Source organism: Corvus moneduloides, chromosome 2 (genome assembly GCF_009650955.1).
Source record: "Corvus moneduloides isolate bCorMon1 chromosome 2, bCorMon1.pri, whole genome shotgun sequence".
Taxonomy (NCBI): Eukaryota; Metazoa; Chordata; class Aves; order Passeriformes; family Corvidae; genus Corvus; species Corvus moneduloides.
In genome coordinates, this window is record NC_045477.1 from 16,653,474 (window position 1) to 16,673,731 (window position 20,258).

Consider the following 20,258-nt stretch of genomic DNA (forward strand, 5'->3'; position numbering starts at 1 on the left):
ACCATCCTTGCAGGCATGTTCTGTGTGTTACATAACTTTTGTACTGTGTAGCTGTCATCATCTTTGTGCATTAGCTCTTCAGTCCACAAAGTTTCTTAAAAAAAAAAGGAGTATGTCTTTAAAATAGAACCAAAATTGAATAATCAGAAGGTAAATGGATTCCTGATATAGTTGATCTGACATAAACACGTCTGCCAACTTAAGTTCCTTTGTAGTATATATAACTTCTGTGTTACAAAACTGAAGTGGGAAGTTTCTTATCAAGCCCTGGCACAATGTATCAGTGTAGGAAAAAGCTGTAGTGTATAATTTTTAACAAGTAGAGTGTGTGCACTGGAGGCAAAGCTGGACATTCAAACGTAAAACGTTCACACCTTTGGAATTCCAGGACCTGCTTTGTAAGCCTGTCTCTTCCTTCGGAGACTTCTCTCTTTCTGCCATGTCACCCATTTCTTAATGGATAAAAGAAATTATGGTAAAATGCATGTCATTTCTTGAAACTTCACTTGCTTTAATGCATAAAAATTCTTCTCATCTGTTATTTGCAAGCAAGTGACAAGCTGTGACTTGTGGGGTTTAGATTTTTTTTTCCTGAGCTTCTGTTTATTTTCACTTCTTCCCCTGCATTCTTTGTTTTTCTGTTGTACAGTTTAATATGTATGTTTTGACCTCCTCGGGTCAGGATTTGTCTCATACTTCTGTGCATAAGATTTGGCACATCAGGGCAAAAAACCTGTTTTGAAAGCTTTTGGTATGTCAGCTACTTAATCATCCATAAATGCCTTTCGGACTTTTTAAATACTGTGGTTGAAGTTTAGAGCAAGTTGTTCTCCAACAAATGGAATAAAAGTGTCTGATATGTATTGGCTCATTCACTTATTGATCAGTCCAGAATGTCTGGAAATCCAGAGCTTTGAAGCATTTTATTTTTCAAGAGACTGGAAATACTGAAGGGGTTATTGCATCTCTCTTTGCTGGGACTTTCGTGTAATTCATGTAAATATTTGTGAAGTTAATATTGTGTAATTAGAAAAAAAACAAAGTTTCTGGTTCAATTTAGCATGTATAAATTAATGTTTTCAGGAAGACCAGTCCTGAACCTGTCCTTGGTTTAATGCTCCCTGACTCAGGTTTAAGTTCAAAATATCATACATCATATGAGAAACCATTTTACATATTGGTGTGTTTTAGTGCCAAGTGGAGTTCACTGAATGCCAGTGGTTATCCTAATAGGAAGCAAGTTTTTCATAGGTTAAACTGTTGATTCTGTACTCCTCAAATGAGAGGACTTCCCATTTGATTCACAATCTAATCTTTTTTTTTAGAAGTCAGTCTCCTTTGTCCACTGACAGTAAACATAATAGCTACCTGGAAAAGCAGGTCAGCTGAAGTGCAAGATGTGGCTGGGAGCAGAGAATCCCCAAATTCTTCTTCCATTTAAGCTCTGTGTCATGGGCTGAATCATTTGCTCTTTGAGTAAAAAGCTTTCTTGAAGCAAGAGCCTTATCACCTGAGAGAGCCGGGTTCACAAACCTGGATGAATGAATGGCCAGAAGCTCAATTTCACCCATTTTAAAAAACAAGGGCTTTCCCAAAACAACATGAAAGAGCAAATAGCTGAAAGATTTTGTGTTTACAACATCTAATGGAGCTCATTGTTTGCCCACTGAAATGATTCTGCAGATTCCTTTCCTGCAACATCTTAAGGTACGAGGTACAGCTGGACTGATGTCATATGGGAAAATTGCCTGGTTTTGGAGTGGACTTATTAAAATGTGAAAGTAACGAACAAATGGAGGAGGAGTGTGTAGCACTATAACCCTAACCATATATTTTCTCTGATTTCCATGCCGGACAAGGTGGGAGAGTTCTCTGTACATACCTGTGTATTCCCTGAGAATATTGCCCTTCTGGTATTCATAGGTTGATATTTGGTTTATATAGGTAAAAAGGAAATTTCAGGTATGCAGAATTGGGGCATAGTTCTTGGGGACCTAAACACATACAGAAGATGTCACGTTTAAGATGGAGGGACAGAACGTTACTTACTTTCTCCTTCTGACTTTTGCACATCTGACCTCTTGTTCTGTGCCCGATGTAATGATTTTTAATACAAAAGCTCAGGATGAATGAGGTCATAGGAAATAAGTTTGCCTATGTCCTATAATCCAGTAAACATCAATTTGTGATACTGAACCCTTTTAGAAGCTCTGACCTGAACCTGGAAAGGTTATGCTCTATAGTTTCATCTTATCAAGCTATAAATGCAAGAAGACTGCAGTAAACATGGTTCTAGTTATTTGAGTGCTTCACTGGGAAGCGAGGGAGATTTTTTGGAGGCTAGTAACTGCTCTGTCTTCTAAATTGCCTTTTTTTATGTTATTTTATGGAACAGTTGTGGCATATGAGGCGCACCTTTATGGGCATGGGGGCTCATATATGTTAAGCCCATAACTGCAAGTTTTACAGGAGTACTTTACTTACACGAGTAGCTGTTTCTCCCAGCCTGTCTATGACAATGGTTTCCCATATCCTTACTGGGACACCACACTGAAACCATGAAGGTTAATGTTTGAGACCTCTCTGGAGAGGTGCTGTGTTTACTCTCAGGGAGGGTTCATAGATATCAGTGAGAGAGTTCTTGAGTAAACGCAGCTTTTGACTCATCTAAATGTTTAGTTCTACAGTGCATTCCACTTGTACTCAAACACATACTCCTACTTCTTATTTCTTGAGATCTATCTCCAATAAACACTATATTGCGGTGAAACCAAAATCCAGTATTAAATATTGCTGCACTTTTAAAAATTAGACTGAAATTGCTTCCTAAATATTTGGTGGAATAGTACAAGTTGCTGTGCATTTAGAATTGAGGCTGCTGCTGTCTTTGAATAAAGATCAGACTTTGTGTTTTGGTGAATGCAAGAGGAAGAAGCAGCTTAATATAATTCTAGGACAAATCAAAGAAGGTAAAAGGGAATTAGGTCTGTTATCAGATGAGAATACAGTTTCCCTAATCACTGCTGAATCACTCCTGTATGTAAATTTCATGTATGAATTTCCCCTGCCTTTCAGATGGAAGTGAATTTAAATTCTCCAGGCTGAGAGGAGAGGAAAGGAGACAGGCTGTTCTTGGGGCAGGAGGAACCAGTGGTGAGAAAAAGTTTCCATCTCAATTTGATGCAGTTTGTGAGAACTGAATCAGCCAGAACTCTGTGAGGACCTTTTGCTCTGATGGTAGAGATCAATGTTTCTAAACTGTACTAGTGACTGTGTTGGTTCAGGACTGCGTGGCATCTCCAATGTTAGTTACCACTGTTACAAGTCAAAGTGAGAGAGTGAGGGGCCCTCAACATCAGAAGGATGTGGACTTGTTGCAGCGAGTCCAGTGGAGGCCATGGAGATGCTCCGAGGGCTGGGACCTCTCTGCTCTGGAGACAGCCTAGGAGAGCTGGGGGTGTTCGGCCTGGAGAAGGAAAGGCTCAAGGGGACCTTAAAGCCCCTTCCAGTGCCTAAAGGGGCTCCAAGAGAGCAGGAAAGGGACTGGAATGACAGGACAAGGGGGAATGTCTTCCCACTGCCAGAGGGTAGGGTTAGATGGGATATTAGGCAGAAATTCTTGGCTGTGAGGGTGTTGAGGCCTTGGCACATGTTGCCCAGAGAAGCTGTGGTTGCCTCATCCCTGGAAGTGTTCAAAGCCAAGTAGGACAGGTCTTGGGACAATCTGGTTTAGTGGAAAGTGTCCTGCCCATTGCAGGGGGTTGGAACAAGATGATCTTTAAGGTCCTTTCCAACCCAAAGCATTGTAGGATTTTGTGATAACAGGAAATTATCTTATTGATGTCAGCCTCTCCCTTGTAAATGTGGGACAAATCACGTTAGTTCAGACTAAGCATGCTTCAAAAATAACTGATTGTAACTACCCTTTGAAGGTACAGCATAAAATGCGGTTGTTATCTCCTGTTACTGCTTGATTGCTGTTTGTGTGCTTTATTTACTATTTCTAAATCAAAATTGTGGTGGGTGTCCTTTAAGATGGCTTTAGTGAAGGCTTTAGGCACACTGGGTCAGCTTGAGGAACTTGAAAGCATATGCTCAATGGATTAATGAAGGACATGGGTCTTCAAGGATGTGGATGCAACTTGCCTTCTTGTTAGTTTAATACTCTTAATAAGTTGCAAAATAAACATCTGCTTTTCAGGTGTAACTCTGGGAGAGGGAGGCAGGTATATGAAGATAAGTCATAATTTCTATTGAAATAGCTGTTGTATTTGAGCACTTCCTCTTGCTTGGATGAGGGCACTACTCTCACTACTGTGGCAGTCCTCTATTTGGTCCTTCTGAAAGCAAGATTGAGGACTTTAAGACTTGTTATAATCACAGTGGTTATTTTTCTTTTTTTTAGTTCCTACTTCCCCAAGAAGCTTAAAAAAAGTTTTAAAACCCATTTGGTTATGTTTACTTCCAAACTGTAATTGATGCTTACTGACAGTCTTTTTAAGTATGAAAAATGAAAATGATTTTTAGATGCTTAGTTTGGAGGTACATTATCTAAAGAGCTATTTACATGTTACACTAATGTTGTAGCTTAAGGGTTTTTCAGTAAACCCACATAGGTGTTCAGAGCTAGAGCAACTAGCCAGATTCAGTAAAACAAAGGCAAGCAACACATGAAGAGTTCAATAATCTAGAATTTTATAATTGCCCCCAAAAGGTATAAACACATGCAACTGTTTATATAGCAGCAGGCATTATTTCACTGATCCCCCATGGTTGTTTATATAGCAACAGGCATTATAACAACACTTCCTGTTTTCATTATTGCAGTGCTTAGTCATCTGAATCCCTGCCAGTACTCCTTCATACTCTGAAAAGTCATCCAGGATCTTGTAAAACAATTAACTGTCATTTTATTAAAAATTTTTAAAACTTTATATTTCTGTCCCAGTGTTTGACATTCTCTGAAAACCTTATGCAAATGCTTGGCTTGTGACCAGCTCTGCAAATTTGAAACAACGCTTTTGCTTCTATTTTTCTCTGTAGGTTTTCACATTTGTGGAGCAGATGTTCTTTTGAAATTCTTGATGCTATCAAGAGATACTCCTCATATAGCTGAAAATAATTCAAAATTGCTTTTGACTGCCTTAATATTTCAAGATCTTTGCATAGTGTAGTAGTGGGTTGGGTCCACCTATTCTGTAGGTACAGGTGCTGCTACAACATCAAGAACCAGTTGCCTGCAGTGGGGACTAAGGGAAGTCCAAAATACAGCAGATTTTGGCATAGACTTGAATATTATGCACAATATGTACTGAAGTGGCTGCTATTTTTGAACTTTAGTAACTTATTCTGGCTGTTAGACTGCTTTCACGTGGCTTAGAACAAGATGAATATGGCTGGGGAAACAATATGAGAAATGATGAGCAGATGAGTTTAGAATTGGAGTCCTTCTGCACTCCCTCCAAAAAAAGATATTTGAGTCCAGGTACTCTGTAGTTTCTGGCTGGAAGTAAATGTATATGCTTGTATACTATTAGTCATTAAATACTGCTGCAGGAATTAGGATAGGAAATGGACAGTTGTTCTTTGCATATAAATGCAGGACATTATTCTTTTTCTTAAGAGCGGCCGCAGAGTGGCAAACCCCCTAATTTTGATCTCGGGTGCAATCTGCAATTACCCAGAAATAGAAAGATAGCTAAATGGTTTCTTTTTAAGCCAACTTAAATGAAAAGCTTTAGTAGTCCTATTACTTCCTATGGACTTCATAGGAAAGTAACTGAACCTTTGCAGGTTTGTATTTTAGTTAAGAAACGAGGTATCTCTGCTGGTAGATTTGATGAATGAACATTTTGCTGTGGAATTGTTACCTTTAGGAAGGCAGTAAGCTTTTCTGTTGTCTAACATGATTTTAGGTTTTTAAGTCTAAGTCCTGTTGATTAAATAAATCCTTGGAAGCTCCTTGGTTGGCAGTAGAGCAGAGATGCTCAGATTGGAGCTGGTTCACTCCTGGGTATGGACACATTCCAGTGTAAGTTCAGACCGTTGCAGAGAAGGAAATACAGGTAGAAACTGGAGCAGCTGAATATTATTTTTTCTCATTCTAAAGAGTGTAAACCAATTATGCCCATTTCGTTACAATTTAACTTCAATTTGTTGTGTTTCACCTACAGCTAATACTGTGTTTTTGTTAGTATTAGTCTTTTATGGAAATTCAGTCTTTAAACACTTTCTTAGGAAGCTAATACAAGTTTTTTAAGAGTAAATCTACCTTTCATTCTGAGAACTGCTGTTTTAAATGCAGTTTATTTTAACATTTATGGGTTTTTGTGATATTGGAATATATATTCATAATAGAAAATACCCACTGGTATGATTAGCTGGTCTTCTGTAGAGAAGTTGGCCTTAAAATAAATGTATTATTCTATTTCTTCAGATTTTTCCCTACAGGTAATTCCTTAAATTCTTCTGCCTTGAACTGTTCATGAAATACGATGCATCTTGTCTCCTATATCTTGTTTCTGTGGAGTAAGTGTTGCTAGTAACTAAAATGAGAGCTGCACTTGGGAAAACAAAGCTGTATATAGGAGCTATTTATTGGTATGGAAATCAGAATTAATATTTTATTACTGGAACATCATTAATGATTTACTCAAAGTCCTGTGGAGAATACATGGTCTATGTGAACACAAATCTTGGACAGATCTTCGCTCCAATTAAAACAGGCATGTTTTCTTTGGATGGCTGGGTCTGTAATATCCTGAAGAAACAAGCTAATCTTTAAAATCTTAAATAAAATGCTGATTTTGCAAATTATTGCATTAGAAACTTAGTGTGGAGACAGGTGACTTTTAATAGCAGCAATTGAAATTTGAACTGTTTCTTAGGAGAGTCAAGGCAGCACACAGTTACCTCTGTCTGCTCTTGTTTTCCTGCCCTCTTAATTCTTATGAGCAAAGCAGCTTCTCCCTACATTCTTCTCTTTTTAGAATTGATTTTGATGTTAAAGGGTATTTGTGTGAATCCTACTGTAACAGGTCACAGGGGATCATAGAATGGTTTGGACTAGAACAGACCTTAAAGATCATCCAGTTCCACCCCCGCTGCCCTGGGGTTTCCTCTAGACCTGGTTGCTCCAAGCTCCATCCAACCTGGCCTTGAACCTGCCTTCTGTGGGCAGCCTGTGCCAGGGCCTCACCACAGTCACAGCCAAGAATTTCTTCCCAATATTCCATCTAACCCTGTCCTCTGTTAGTTTGAAGCCATTCCCCCTTGTCCTCTCACTCCAGGCCCTTGTCCAAAGTTCCTCTCCAGCTCTTGGAGCCCCTTTAGGCGCTGGAAGAGGCTCTGGGGTCTCCCTAAAGCCTTCTCTTCTCCAGGCTGAACATCCTCAGCTCTCCCTGCCTGTCTACAGAGCAGAGGAGCTCCAGCAGCCCTTGGTGCATCTCCATGGTGTCCTCTGGACTCCGTCCTTATGACTGTTGTTCAGTGCCTTCCTATTTATTGGATGAGGTGGAGTAACTGGCCCTGCATGTGTGGTGTTGGATGCTAAAAAAATTAAGCTTAAGGGAAGGTGTATGAGAAGTGCTTTATGGTTTGGGGAAAAAACTCAGTTCTTAGTAGTTTTTGGTTTTTTTTTTTTAAATTGTTGGAGGGTAAGGAGAAGAGGAAGAGGAGTTCTGATCCTTTAGGTAAAAAAAGTTGGTTTTTAGCTCCTTCCACCTCCATGTTCCCATTTGCTTGGTGTTGTACCTGTAGTGGCCTGCATCACGCAGCAAAGCAGAGATTTCTTTATCAGGATATGGGAGACTACTACAGAATTACACGAAGCAGGAGTTAACCTTTGCTGCATTAATGGAGAGGTAATTTTGGATCCAGACTAAAACCCAATTTATCGGCTGATTTTTGTATGTTTTTTTCTGCCCATAGAAGGCACATAAGTTTTTCAACAGTTTCTGGGTTTGTAAATACATCATCATCAGCTTGTATTGATGCAGACACAAGGCAGTATTGCTTCGCTTTTAATCTGTTGCAAAGTCAAAATAGTATGCAGGTTTTTCTAGAAGTTTCATGAAACTTGCATGCTAACTTTACTTAATATGCATCTCTACTATTGGAAATACAAAAATGTCTTTTAGTAGAAGCAGTAGTTTTGCTCATGTTTGGATACTGTGCTCACCCATGCCTTCCTCTGATCTGACCTGTTGGAAACAGAGAGATCCCTTAATCCACTTTATTTTTGTGCTCTGAAACCTTAAAATCTATGGATGAGTATAAAAAGGGGTATTCCATGAACTTCTGATTGTTGGAGGAGGAACAAATGTAAAGTTTTGAGTTTGATGGGTTTTTTCCTTCTTCATTTCTTTTGCTCCAGGCTAGTTCTCCAGTTAACCAAATCCACTATAATCCCATCAGGAGAATGTGGTGATGGTTTTGTAATTTATTTTGTGTGGTTGTCTTAATCCAGGTTCTGTCATTGTAGCAGAAAATACGAACCCAAGCCCACCGTATGATTTGGCTTTGTCCATATGGAAATAATAAACTGTAATAAATGGCTGCCTGTTGTACAATGTGGTACTGAGGGTGTTTTTCTTCCAAAGTAATTTTTCTTTCTGAAACTCAGACAAGCATAAAAATCATTCCCAATTTCAAGTCTTCTCTGTGAAAAACTGATTGTTTGGGAGAAGTCAGAAATTTTTGAAACTTAAGACACTTTCCTGCATCTTACTGTCAGGAATTACGGAAACAGGTGTGTAATTCTAAAGAAAAGAAATTTAACTTTGAGTGGGACTGTTCTGTGTTTCAGCAGGTAAATCTATCAGCATTGAATTTGTGCAGTATGTGCCTGTATTGGAGTCCAGCAGAGACTTCCAGAGGATGTTTACATATGCTGAGAACTGCTTATTAAGTTGGTAGTGCATCATTTTAGTAGTCTTAGAGATACTAGAATGTAGAGTGTCGGGGTTTTTTTATATTTTAACCTCACAAGAGATAAATTTCTCTGCAAAGTTTCCCTGAAATTTTGAGATTCAAACTTGAAAGACAGACTTTTTCCCTTCTGTGTACTGTTTTCTTCAGAGGTATTTTTAACTTGGTGACTTGTTAAACATGGAGTTTATAATTCCTAGCAGTGACAGTCATGTCATGTGGCTGTCATTTGATAGTTTGAGGGTAAGAACAACTTATAGGAGTCAATATTTGGGTTAAAGTACGCCAGTGTTTATAGCCTTTTGCTTCGCTACGTGGCATCTGATTTGAGTGCTGGATTTAATTATGATGCTAATAACAGGAGTTTAAATGTTGATATAAACTGTATAAAGAGCACAGATATTGATCAGTTGTGTGACAATATGTATTTTTATTTGTTGATATTACTATAAGAATTCTATTACTGATTTCAGCATACTGTGAAACACTCAGACTGACAAGTACACACAGATAAATATTTGGAATTCATTAATATAGAATATTGTGTTGGAATTTGGTCTCTTCCCGTAATGGCTGTGTTTTTAAGCTGTGAGCCTGCTCTCCTGTTGCAGATAGAAAATAGGAAAATTATAAGGAGATTTAAGAGTCAGGTTGACTGATTATTTTGTCCCTGTTCTTGTGATGCCTTTTCCTGGTCTTAAAATCAAGTCATACATGGTTAGAAGGGGAAAAGGGATTTTACCTTGGTATTTATTTTAAGGATCCTTAGGTGTACACGTCCAGGTCATATGCATCGAGATGCACCCCGCCGAGTCTATCTCCCCAACATTGGGTATAACATTATAGGTTTTACTAATTAGCATATCTATCAAAGATTCCCCAATGAGAGGCTCAAGTGAGCCCCCCTCCCCAAGGAACCTTCCCCTGGATGGTTCTATCTTGGTTTACAGAATGTGTTCTGGAGAGGACCTTGGGGTCTGGGGCACACTGATCCCTGGCTACGAAGCTTCTAAAATGTTTAGTCTCTTAGCTTGACAAACAAGTTTAAGAATGTAGGCAAAAAGCACTAGGAATACAGAAGCTGTAAAAAGGTATAACGGGTATAAAAGAAAAGGCAAAAATCTTCATGGCATCACTTGGGTGGGTTTCCTAATACAAGTAGTAAATTGAACATTTTCTTAAGGAGAATAAATATCTTGAAAACTGCTGGATAATCATCCTAAACTTCCTAAAAACCTAGTAAATTAACTGACCGTGATGTTATGTTCTTTGGGATTTGGAAAGCTGTGCTAATTTTAGGGCTTTTTTCTGTTCTTGTAGCTTAGATATCAGCACGGGCTGAGTACTCCAGATCTAAGGCAAACTCTTCCTAACCTGAAAAACTTCATGGAGCTTGGGCTAATGGTTAGATGGTAAGTATTTATTTTTTGTAATTTAAAAGAAAGAGATGGATGCTACAAAAAAATTGAAGGTAATGATTTGTCACAAACAAGCATCTCCTCTTCACAAGCTGAGCATGCTTGATGAGATTGTGACCTTCCCAAAATACAGACCATGTAACTGTCCACAACATTCTACTGTTTTCTTACGCTCTTAAGTTCTTCCATATGATGGGCCCACAACCCTCCTCAGAGTTTGATGTAGCAGGGGAATCCTGTTTGAAAAAAAAAAATGTTCTTCACTAGAGGGAGGTGAATTAATTGTTGTCTTAAGGCTGTATTTAATGTTTGGTAGCAGGTGCACCTTCTGTATCAAACTGCTTTAGCAGAACAGGTCATAGCCCAGGCAGTCCCTGACTGTGTAATTCAAGTGAGCTGCATGGGAATCTGAATGATAATCAATACAACCTCTCTGTAGTATAATTGCTGCTGATGAAAATAGCTGTTGCATGTTGAGCATTGTTGCTAAATGAGAAGCTACATTAACAGATAACTGAAGGTTATAGTATCTTCCAGGGAAATCCCATGTACTTCTGCTCTGATTCACTCTGGAGGATTCAGACTCATCTTCCACTGTCTGCAGAATCAAATGGGACAGGTTTCTATGTTTTAAGGCTAAAGTTAGTTTAGGTTTATCTTGCAGCAGTTGTATGAGCAGGAGGCTTAACCACTTTTCCTTAAACTGAGGTGAACTTTACTAAATGTGGAAGCACAGTTTACTACCCAGTGTATTTCAACAAATAATGGTTTGTATTCACATGGTTTTAATTTATGCTCTTTGAATTGTGTGCACTCATGCAGTCTCTTGTTTTAAACAATTATTTCATCCTGCATTCTCATCTTATCATAGAATCATAGAATGGTTTGTTTTTCTGCCCTCTTAACTCTCATGAGCAAACCAGTTTCTTCTCCCTCCTGTTTTCTCTTTTTAAAATTGATTTTGATATTAAAAGGTGCTTGTGTGAATTCTACTATAACAGGTCACAGGGAATCATAGAATGGTTTGGGCTGGAAAACACCTTAAAGATCATCCAGTTCCCACTCCCTGCCATGTGCAGGGACACCTCCCACTAGAGCAGGTTGCTCCAAGCTCGTCCAACCTGCCCTTGAACGCATCCGGGGATTGGGCAGCCACAGCTTCTCTGGGCAACCTGTGCCAGGGCTTCACCACCCCCACAGGGAAGAATTTCTTCCCAATATTCCATCTAACCCTGCCCTCTGGCCGTGGGAAGCCATTCCCTCTTGTCCTGTCATTCCAGGCCCTTGTCCAAAGTCCCTCTTCAGCTCACTTGGAGCCTCTTTAGGTACTGGCAAGGGCTTCAAGGTGTCCCTGGAGCCTTCTGTTCTCCAGCCTGTTCTACAAGCTGAATACCCCCACCTCCAGGTTGCTGGTTGGAATCTTGGCTAAGGAAAACAAATACAGGAGTACAAGAAGCCTCCTCTTTGAGCAGTACTGTAAAAAGTGTTGCTTGATGGAAATTCAGCTCAGCCAACACAGGAAGTAAATAGGTCCTGAGAAAAGGAAGCTCAGTCCCTTGTGCAGTGTTACTCTGTAAGTAATTTCAGGTACAGCTGAAAAGATTCTCCCTGCTTTTCTTTTTTCCTCTAGCAAGATGCGTAAAGAAAAGCTTTCTTCATTGGGAAATTATCACTGTGAGTTTTTGTGTGATATCCATCACAGTAGTGTAAAACTCCTCAGATGATCTGTGGTCCCCTCAGCAAATCTGAAAGTGAAAGGCCAGACTCTGACTTCTGTAGCACTTCTCTCTGCTCATTGGTAGAGAGTGGAAGGGGTGCAGGTCATGGTCCTACAGTCTTGAATAAGCAGAAGTGGATTGACACTGAAACATGTGAAATGGGAATAATTTTCACCTGTTCCTCCCTTCTGGCATGTGCTGGCTCTGAAGAACTGATCTGGAAACTTTAGTTATGCCTTGGAGGTTTTGCCACCATACAATCCTGTTGTTGTTTTCTATAGGTGATGCACAGTCATTAACAAAACAAAGCACTTTTTTTTAGCTGGATAATATTTCCATGCAGGAATATTAAGCATGGTTCTTCGGGAATATCACATTCCCTTCTTCCCCCCATGGATGTCTATGCCTCATTTCCTTCTCATCTCCAGAGCTGGTATGCATAGTTGTTAATTTTTAACTTCTTTTTTTTTTTTAACTGATGATTCCAAACAATGCTTCTTAGTGCTTCCTAATAATATAAATGGAAATGAGGCTTTACAGGGAGTCTAGCTTGAGGGGAAAACTGGCTAGACTTACATAATTGGGCAGAATACAGATGTGCACAGTCCTGTGGATAATACCTGATTATGTACGTTGAAACAAGCAGAAAAACCACTAGCTGTTAAAATGAAGACTTGAGGGAAATTTTTGTTTTCAGGTTAATGTGAGTCATCTGATACCCTCTGACACAAACTGTAGTCAATAAAATACTTCCAGGTTATTGTTTGTTTGCAGGATAAGAGCAGGGAGACAAGAGGTTTTCTTACCCACATACTCACTTACACTGCCTGGTTTGTTTGGTCCTGTTGCTGGTCTTCATTTTCCTTTCTGAGCACTGTAGCTGGGTTTTCTGAATTTCACCACCATAATCTTTACCATTTTAGATTAAAAACAACCCCAAAAAATCCTCCCTGGCTTTTGTAGAAGAGATCACCTATTTCATATATCTATCAGAGCAAATTTGGCTTTAAAATCCCTGCTTCAGTCTTCTATGAGTTCCTTCTATATGTTTTGCCTGGAGCTCTGGGCTAGCCTTTGACCCTTTGGAAGGTCTGCAGAGTCCAGTGTCTGTGCATCAAGGTTTAGTGGCTGGTTCTCTCTGCCTGGTGAGATTTGTGTTGTTTTGGTTTCTCAGACATTACACTGAAATGATTAATAAATGTTTTCACATTCCAGCTTGTGTGATTTATTGCAGCAAGCTTGCAGGTCTAAAGCTGTACTTCCATCTTCATATCTCTCCTGGTACCAATATCCTTCTGTGTTTACTTTTCTTCCCCCTTACCCCTACTGCAAAATATTATTGTGCTGTATGCAGACAAAATCAAGACAAATCTGTTGGTTCCCTCACACACTGTTAGAGGCTATAGAGCTGCAAAAACTGACTTTCCTGGTAATAAATCTGGATGTTGACTCTTAAGGTGAAAGATGATGAGCCAAAGTTGTTGTTGATTTAAACTGTCTCTGTTGTGGTCCCCCGAATCTTTTCTGTTTCCTTTTGGGAATAATTCTGTCTGTTTCCAGTTTTTTAGTCCTGGAGTTTCACTGGCTTCCAGAAAAGTAGCTCAGTTTTTTAGGTTGGCTGTTGTGGATGCAAAAGGCCCTATGCAGATTTTCTCTTAAATTCTGCTTCTTGTGAGCAGGCAGTTTATTCCAGCATTTGAGACTGAATCATAGAAAAGTTTGGATTGGAAGGGACCTTAAAGGTCATGTTGTTCCACTTCCCTGCCATGGGCAGGGACACCTCCCACTAGACCTTGTTTGCTCCAAGCCCTGTCCAACCTGGCCTAGAACACTTCCAGAGATAGGGCAGCCACAGCTTCTGTGGGCAACCTGTGCCAGGGCCTCACCACCCTCACAGAGAAGAATTTCTTCCTAATCTCTAATCTAAATCTCCTCTCTTTTGGTTTAAAACCATTCCCCCTTTTCCTGTCCCTCTCTGCCTGTTTAAAAAGTTGCTCTCCCCATATCTCTTAGGTCCTCTTCAAATCCCCACTTTCATATAGCCTGTACATTTTTAATACAGTTTTATTTCTTTTTGCATGTTCAGATTTACCCTTCACAAGTATAGGCTCTTTAGATCATGGCTGCATTAAATCAAGAGACTGACTCTTTTTCTCTCCTATTCTTCAGCTTATTTTGTTTTCGCTCTGTAACTTAGGAGGGATAGTATTTGTGATTAACAGAAAGTAAAGAACATGCTGCAAACCCAAGCAGTCCAGCAAGGAGATGTTTCCCTAGTGAACAGACAGTAGACTTATCTAATACTGGCAAATACAAGATACTCCTTTGGAAGGGCTTGTCTTAGGCAGAGAGATGCCCTTTTGTGCTGCATTTAAAGGCTTTCCTGAAAAATACTTGAGTGCCAAGGCTTAAATTTGTGTTTTGAGGGTATGTCTTGATTTATATACTTCTAGAATCAAGAGGAGCCCAAAACTTCTTCTTAGTTATGAAAACTCTGGTGACTTAATTAATGAAGATTTCATTTTTTAAAAATGTGTTGCAGAATTTCTTAGCTGCCAAAAGATGCAATTTCATCTTAACTTCGTATTAGCAGCCTTCCTGCTGCTATTGTACATTATTTAACCAGTAATCTCTAAGAAGGTGAGAAACTATTAGTGCTTTTTAGCATGGTTGACATGATATTGGCTCTGAGCTGCTCATGGAGCTTCAGGCATTTCAGATGGCTATAAACCAACTAAAACACCTTCATTTAGTGTTCTTACTGCCATGAGGTCATAGTTTGCAACAAAAAAAGATCAAATGGTGCGTAAGTGTTTGCAGTTTTTTTAAGCATTCTCATAGCAAAGTGCTGTAGCTGTGGATTTTGGCTTTTGGCCAGGCAATCAAAGTTTAGTATTTTGTCCAGCTGTGTTCCAGTAATGTTCCTCAGAGGAAACATTTTGTGGGGAGGAAAAGATACATATTTGAGCCTGTGAATTGTATTTTGTCCCTCATATTGCTTTACAGTTTCTCTGAGCCACTTGCAGACAGATTAAACAATCACAGGTGAATCTGACTGAAGAAATTTTATCAAAACTGCAACCAGAATGTGTTCACTAAGAAAATAATTTCAGAAATATTTGTGTCTTATTTCAGTCACTTTATCTTGCCTGTTTACAGTGGGGAGTATGTCTTCTGCCTTAGGGCTAAGAATGCTCAAACTGACTATTTATTAACTAGTGAAAATTAGTATTTTGGGAGAAAATAGCTACTACGTCATTTTGCTGCCAGAAAAACTTAGAGCTGAAGTCAGATAGTTAGAATTGGCTTTTGAGATTTGGATGCAATTGAAATATTGAAATTGGTGATGATGTCATTCTCCTATCTATAATGTCCAATAAACCTGAGGCTTCTCTTTTTTTTTTTTAATTTAAAAATCCTGCTTTCTGACAGGAACTGTTCATAGCCATATGCGTGACCAGTTCTAGTGTCATCCAACCTGATGACTAAAAGTCATTAGGACCTGATGACAGTTAATCAAATCAGTTTTTATACTCCACAAGTCACAGGCCATTCTTTTTGGACAGGCGTCCATGCCTGTTTGCTGTCTCAGGAGACCAACCAAGAAATTGTTGCTGGAAGCTGAATCAGCCCAACCCAAGTAATTCAGCTCAAGGCTGTGCCTTAGAGTAAAGGCCTGTGCTCCTGCAAGCCAAATCCTTCTCACTGAGGACAATACCTGACAGTCTCTAAAGTTTCTGAGTAACTGGATGATCGTTTTCTAACATTACTTACTTTTTTATATATTTTTATATATTTTTTATTAATTTCATGAGCTGTGAAGCTCAAAGAACAAGGGGCAATGTCTTTAAACTGACAGCTGGTGGGTTTAGATTAGAAATTAGGAAGCAATACTTCCCTGTGAGGGTGGGGACGCCCTGGCACAGGCTGCCCAGAGAAGCTGTGGCTGTCCCGTCCCTGGAAGTGTTCAAGGGCGGGTTGGATGGGGCTTTGAAGCAACCTGGTCTAGTGGAAGGTGTTCCTACCCATGGCAGGGGGATTGGAACTAGATGGTTTTGAAAGTTGGTTTCAACCCAGACCCTTTTGGGATTCTATTCTGGGATTCTTTCTCTGGACTTTGCCTTGATGTGAATGCTGTGAATTCTTGTAACAGTACAGCCTCAAAACAGAAATGGAATAGACACCCTCCATCGGTTCCTTGTTTTCATAGGGATTAATAGCAACCTTGTATTTCTGAGCTCTGTGCCTCTCTCTTAACATTAAGTTTGAACTAAAACCTCAATATGACTTCCATTATCACCTGGAGGGAGGTGATGGCACAGGAAAAGATGTAAGTTTAACCCACTATACCCAGAGCCATTATGGGTTTGTTTTATTTGCCTGCAAGACTATGACCATTGCTCTAATTAAAAGTCTATGGAGAGCTATTTATCTTCTCATGTTTGCCTTGTAGACACGTGTCACTCAGTCTGAGCTTGTTGCCTAGGTTGCCCCCTGTGATTAAGAAGAGGCATCCAGGGAAGATGACTTTCCCACTGGCTCTCAATAAGGGATTACCACCCTTCTCTCATTTTCCTTCTCCAGTGACTGTGGAAGGAGCCTAGGCAATTACTTCTTGAATGGCTGATCTCCAAAGTCCTTCATACATATTTACTTCTATCTAGATGTCTTAGTTAATATTTGATAAGCAGATAAACCATACTACTGACTTCATTCCTTTGTTCTCAGATTTGGGCTGTTACCCCTTTATTTATTCCTGATGGAAGCTCGACCCATCCTATTCATATTTATTGGTAACAATGGACAGTTTCTGAACTCTGCTCCCTATTTCTCCAGCATCTTAAAACCTGGTTTTAAAGTCTTAAGGTCTATTTCACCGCATGTCATTCAAGGAACCTGGCTGCAAGTGTTTTTTATTCTAATACATTAGTTTGAATACTTGCACAATAAATGGGGATAATTTCTGCTTTACTGCCCTATGAGAAGTTATTTTGTAGATGAGAGAGATTAACAACTTACTGCTGCTATGTTTAGATCACTTGGAAAGATCATTCTGCCAGTTAAATTTAGTAAGGAAGGGAAGATTTTTTTGGCTTCTGGACTAAAGAGGTATTGTTCAGGCATACCTAACATGTTAGCTTGCGTAGCCTTGTTGTAACAACCTTTTAAAGAACTCTCCTGGTCCTCCAAACTAATTAATTTCTCACCCATTTTCCTGTAAGGTCTAGTTTTACAAAGGAATTTAGGAATGTTTCTTCTGAGGTGGAATTCAAACTTACATGCCCACTGCAACAATTTTTAAAGCTGTTTTTCTTGTGCTAATTAGACACCTCAGTTTTCATTTTGGTTTACTCGGACACTTAAATTTCTTCTGCCTCATAGAAGAGTTGCTACTGTGCCTAAATTGAGCTGATCAACACTTGCTGAAGAATCACAGAATATCCTGAGTTGAAGGGACGCACAGGGATCATCAAGTCCAACTCCTGGCCCTCACAGGACACCCCAACAATTCCACCCTGTGTCTGAGAGCATTGTCCAAACACTCATTGAGCTCTGGCAGCCTTGGGGCTGTGACCACTGCCCTTGGGAGCCTGGTTAGTACCCGACCACGCTCTGGGGGAAGAACCTTTTCCTGATAAACAACCTACATCTCCCCTGACACAGCTCCAGCCATTCCCTTGGGTCCTGTTCCTGGTCATAGAGAGCAGAGATCGGAGCTTCTGCTCCGCTGCCCCTTGAGTGGCAGCTGCACACTGTGGGGAGATCCTCAACCTCCTCCAGGCTGAACAAGCCAAGTGACCTCAGCTATTCTGCAGGTAACTTGGGGTTTGGCAATTAGGCAGTCCTATGCCATACTGGAGTCTCTGTCCTTTGAAGAGTTCAATCTAAGATAAATTAATTTGAGCAAGTTTCCAACACAGCACAACAGGTAAGCGGTATTACTCACTCAAGATGGCAAAGAGACTGCCTTGGGTTTGATCTCTCCTAGAATTACCAGGAGAATTACCAATTGCAAAACAGTGTGCCCCTGCAACTTCAGGAGCTGGGATTAAACCTAGGTCTGCTTTCTGCTCTTCCTTATCTCTGTGTCCTCCTCATCTGAGATGGCACTTATTCTTGTGAGGTCTTGCACCTTGTGCTGCAAAGTGATGTATTCAACAGGAGGATCTACTCCATACCCATCTATAGGCTGCTGTTCAGGCCACTGTGTTTGTAAGTGGTCTGGGCGCAATTCTGACTGCTTATGTTCCAGGCAAGAGTTTTTATCGTTCAAATATTGTGTAAAGAGTAGATAGTCTTGTCACTATTTTGACAAACGCACATCTTAAATCCACAAGGTACAGCTTGAAATTCTTCCTGAATTAGATTTTAGCCTCTTAAATACCTATTTTAACCTGTGGATGATTGAATAAAATCCAGAGAAGTGGCAGAATTTCCTATAAACCTTTTAGTCGTTCTGCCTGGAAGGGGAGATGGGAAGCCCTCACTGCTATACAGGGTGTTACAGATCTGATGCTTTGATGTCAAATTCTTCCTTTACTTTCCAAGGGATACAAGTGTCCTGTACCATAACTTCTGTAGCTGCCATAGAGACTGTTTCTGCTGTTGCTGTGGAAGTCTCTTGGTGAAGCTGAACACAAACTGTTGGCAGAACAACTAACATGATACATCTCTGCATCTGGAATCCATTGCACATGAAGAAAAAAAAAGTTATCCTTCCAGTAAATCTTGTATTATACCTAGTCTTGGGGGTTTTTGCTGGTTTTTTTTGATTGGTTGGTTGGTTTGGTTGGTGGGTGTTCTTTAATTATTTTTTAATTTTTTTTTTAAATTACTATTTCAAATGTGGGGATTGTTTCTCTGGATTGCAGCCCCCCTTGGTTCCAGTTCAGCAGGAATATGTTTCCATTTCCTGACATCTTGATAGAAACCAAGTGGAATTATTTTTATCATTGCTGTTGTAGGGGGTGTAGCACTGACCGTTTCGGGGAATGGCCCATTTCTTTTGGAAAAGGATGGCAATCATAGAATCATTAAGGTTGGACAAGACCTCTAAGGTCATTGAGACCAACCATTCCCCGAGGCCAAGGTCACCACTGACCTATGTCCCTAAGTGCCACATCCACACATCTACAATAAGTGGCCCTTGAGTTTGAAAAGAAGATCCTGTGGGAATAGTGTCCACCCCATCTTCTTGCATACTCACTATTTTAAATGCTAATGGGCAGCTGATTTGTCAGATAGGTCCAGACTTAAAAACAAATTAGATACAGCTCATTCTAGAGCTGCAAAATGCTCAAAACTCTCTTGCCTGAAGGCTCCTTTCCTCCAGGCTTGAATCAGGCTTAGGCTGCTCTTAGCAGAAAGACTAGTCCCAGCCTGTGCTTTGTACCCAGTTTTGTAAAGAAGAGGGGAGAAGGAAGTCCAGTTCTGTTACACAGAGCCACTGCTTGTCCTTCTTTCTGTGGCTCAAGGTGGGACATGCATCTTGCCACATCTCTTTGGCAAGATGTGCAAATCATCCTGTTATACACTGTCCTGCCCAAATAGGAGAGAGATATTCAGCTCTGCAACATGGGTCTATCTAGAATAGGAAAGGCAGCAAAACCTTAGATCTCTTGCACTGAAATGCACCAGCTGCTTCTTTGCAAAGTGTCCTATAATTTGAGTAGTGATCTGTAGTACTTAGCTATCACTTGTCCTGAGCAATTAGTTCACATAAAAATGGGATGATATGTCCTTTGACCCAGTGAAGTGTCTAGAAAATCTGTCTTTGTGAATATTTGTGCATCTTGGAATTTGGGTAAATTCCTAGAACTTGTCATTTAACTATAAGATAAACAGAGTCTCATCAAATAAGTAATACAGAGTATTTATTTATTTTCTGAATGAAGGCAGAAAGCACTAAACTGAGGGAAGTGAGGGCAAAACAGACCATCCCTAATATATCTGCAGTGCAAATTGCCTGAGTAAAGTTCACAAGTGTCCTGCCACAGATTCTTGTGTTTGTCATATTACTTCATTCTAAATATAAGTGGTTGATGGTGTAGGGATTGGTTGAAAGACAAAGCTGTTAAGGCTTTGTGGAGTTTGCATTCAAAAGTCTGAAACAGCTGTTGAAATCTATGAAGAAAGTTGATGGTTTTGCTGCTGCCTTCATGTGTGGCCCTTACTGTGGTAGCTGGTATGGGGT

At 39.9% G+C, this 20,258-nt stretch overlaps 1 protein-coding gene across 4 annotated transcripts in view; it reads left to right on the plus strand.

Annotated features, from left to right (window-relative positions):
* Positions 1-20,258, plus strand: part of UVRAG (UV radiation resistance associated) — a 101,014-nt gene that overhangs the window by 75,282 nt on the left and 5,474 nt on the right. For all 4 annotated transcript variants that reach the window (XM_032097727.1, XM_032097733.1, XM_032097740.1 and 1 more), the window contains exon 14: positions 10,249-10,340. In XM_032097727.1, coding sequence (XP_031953618.1) covers positions 10,249-10,340 — 92 coding nt within the window. The remainder of the gene's footprint in view (positions 1-10,248; positions 10,341-20,258) is intronic.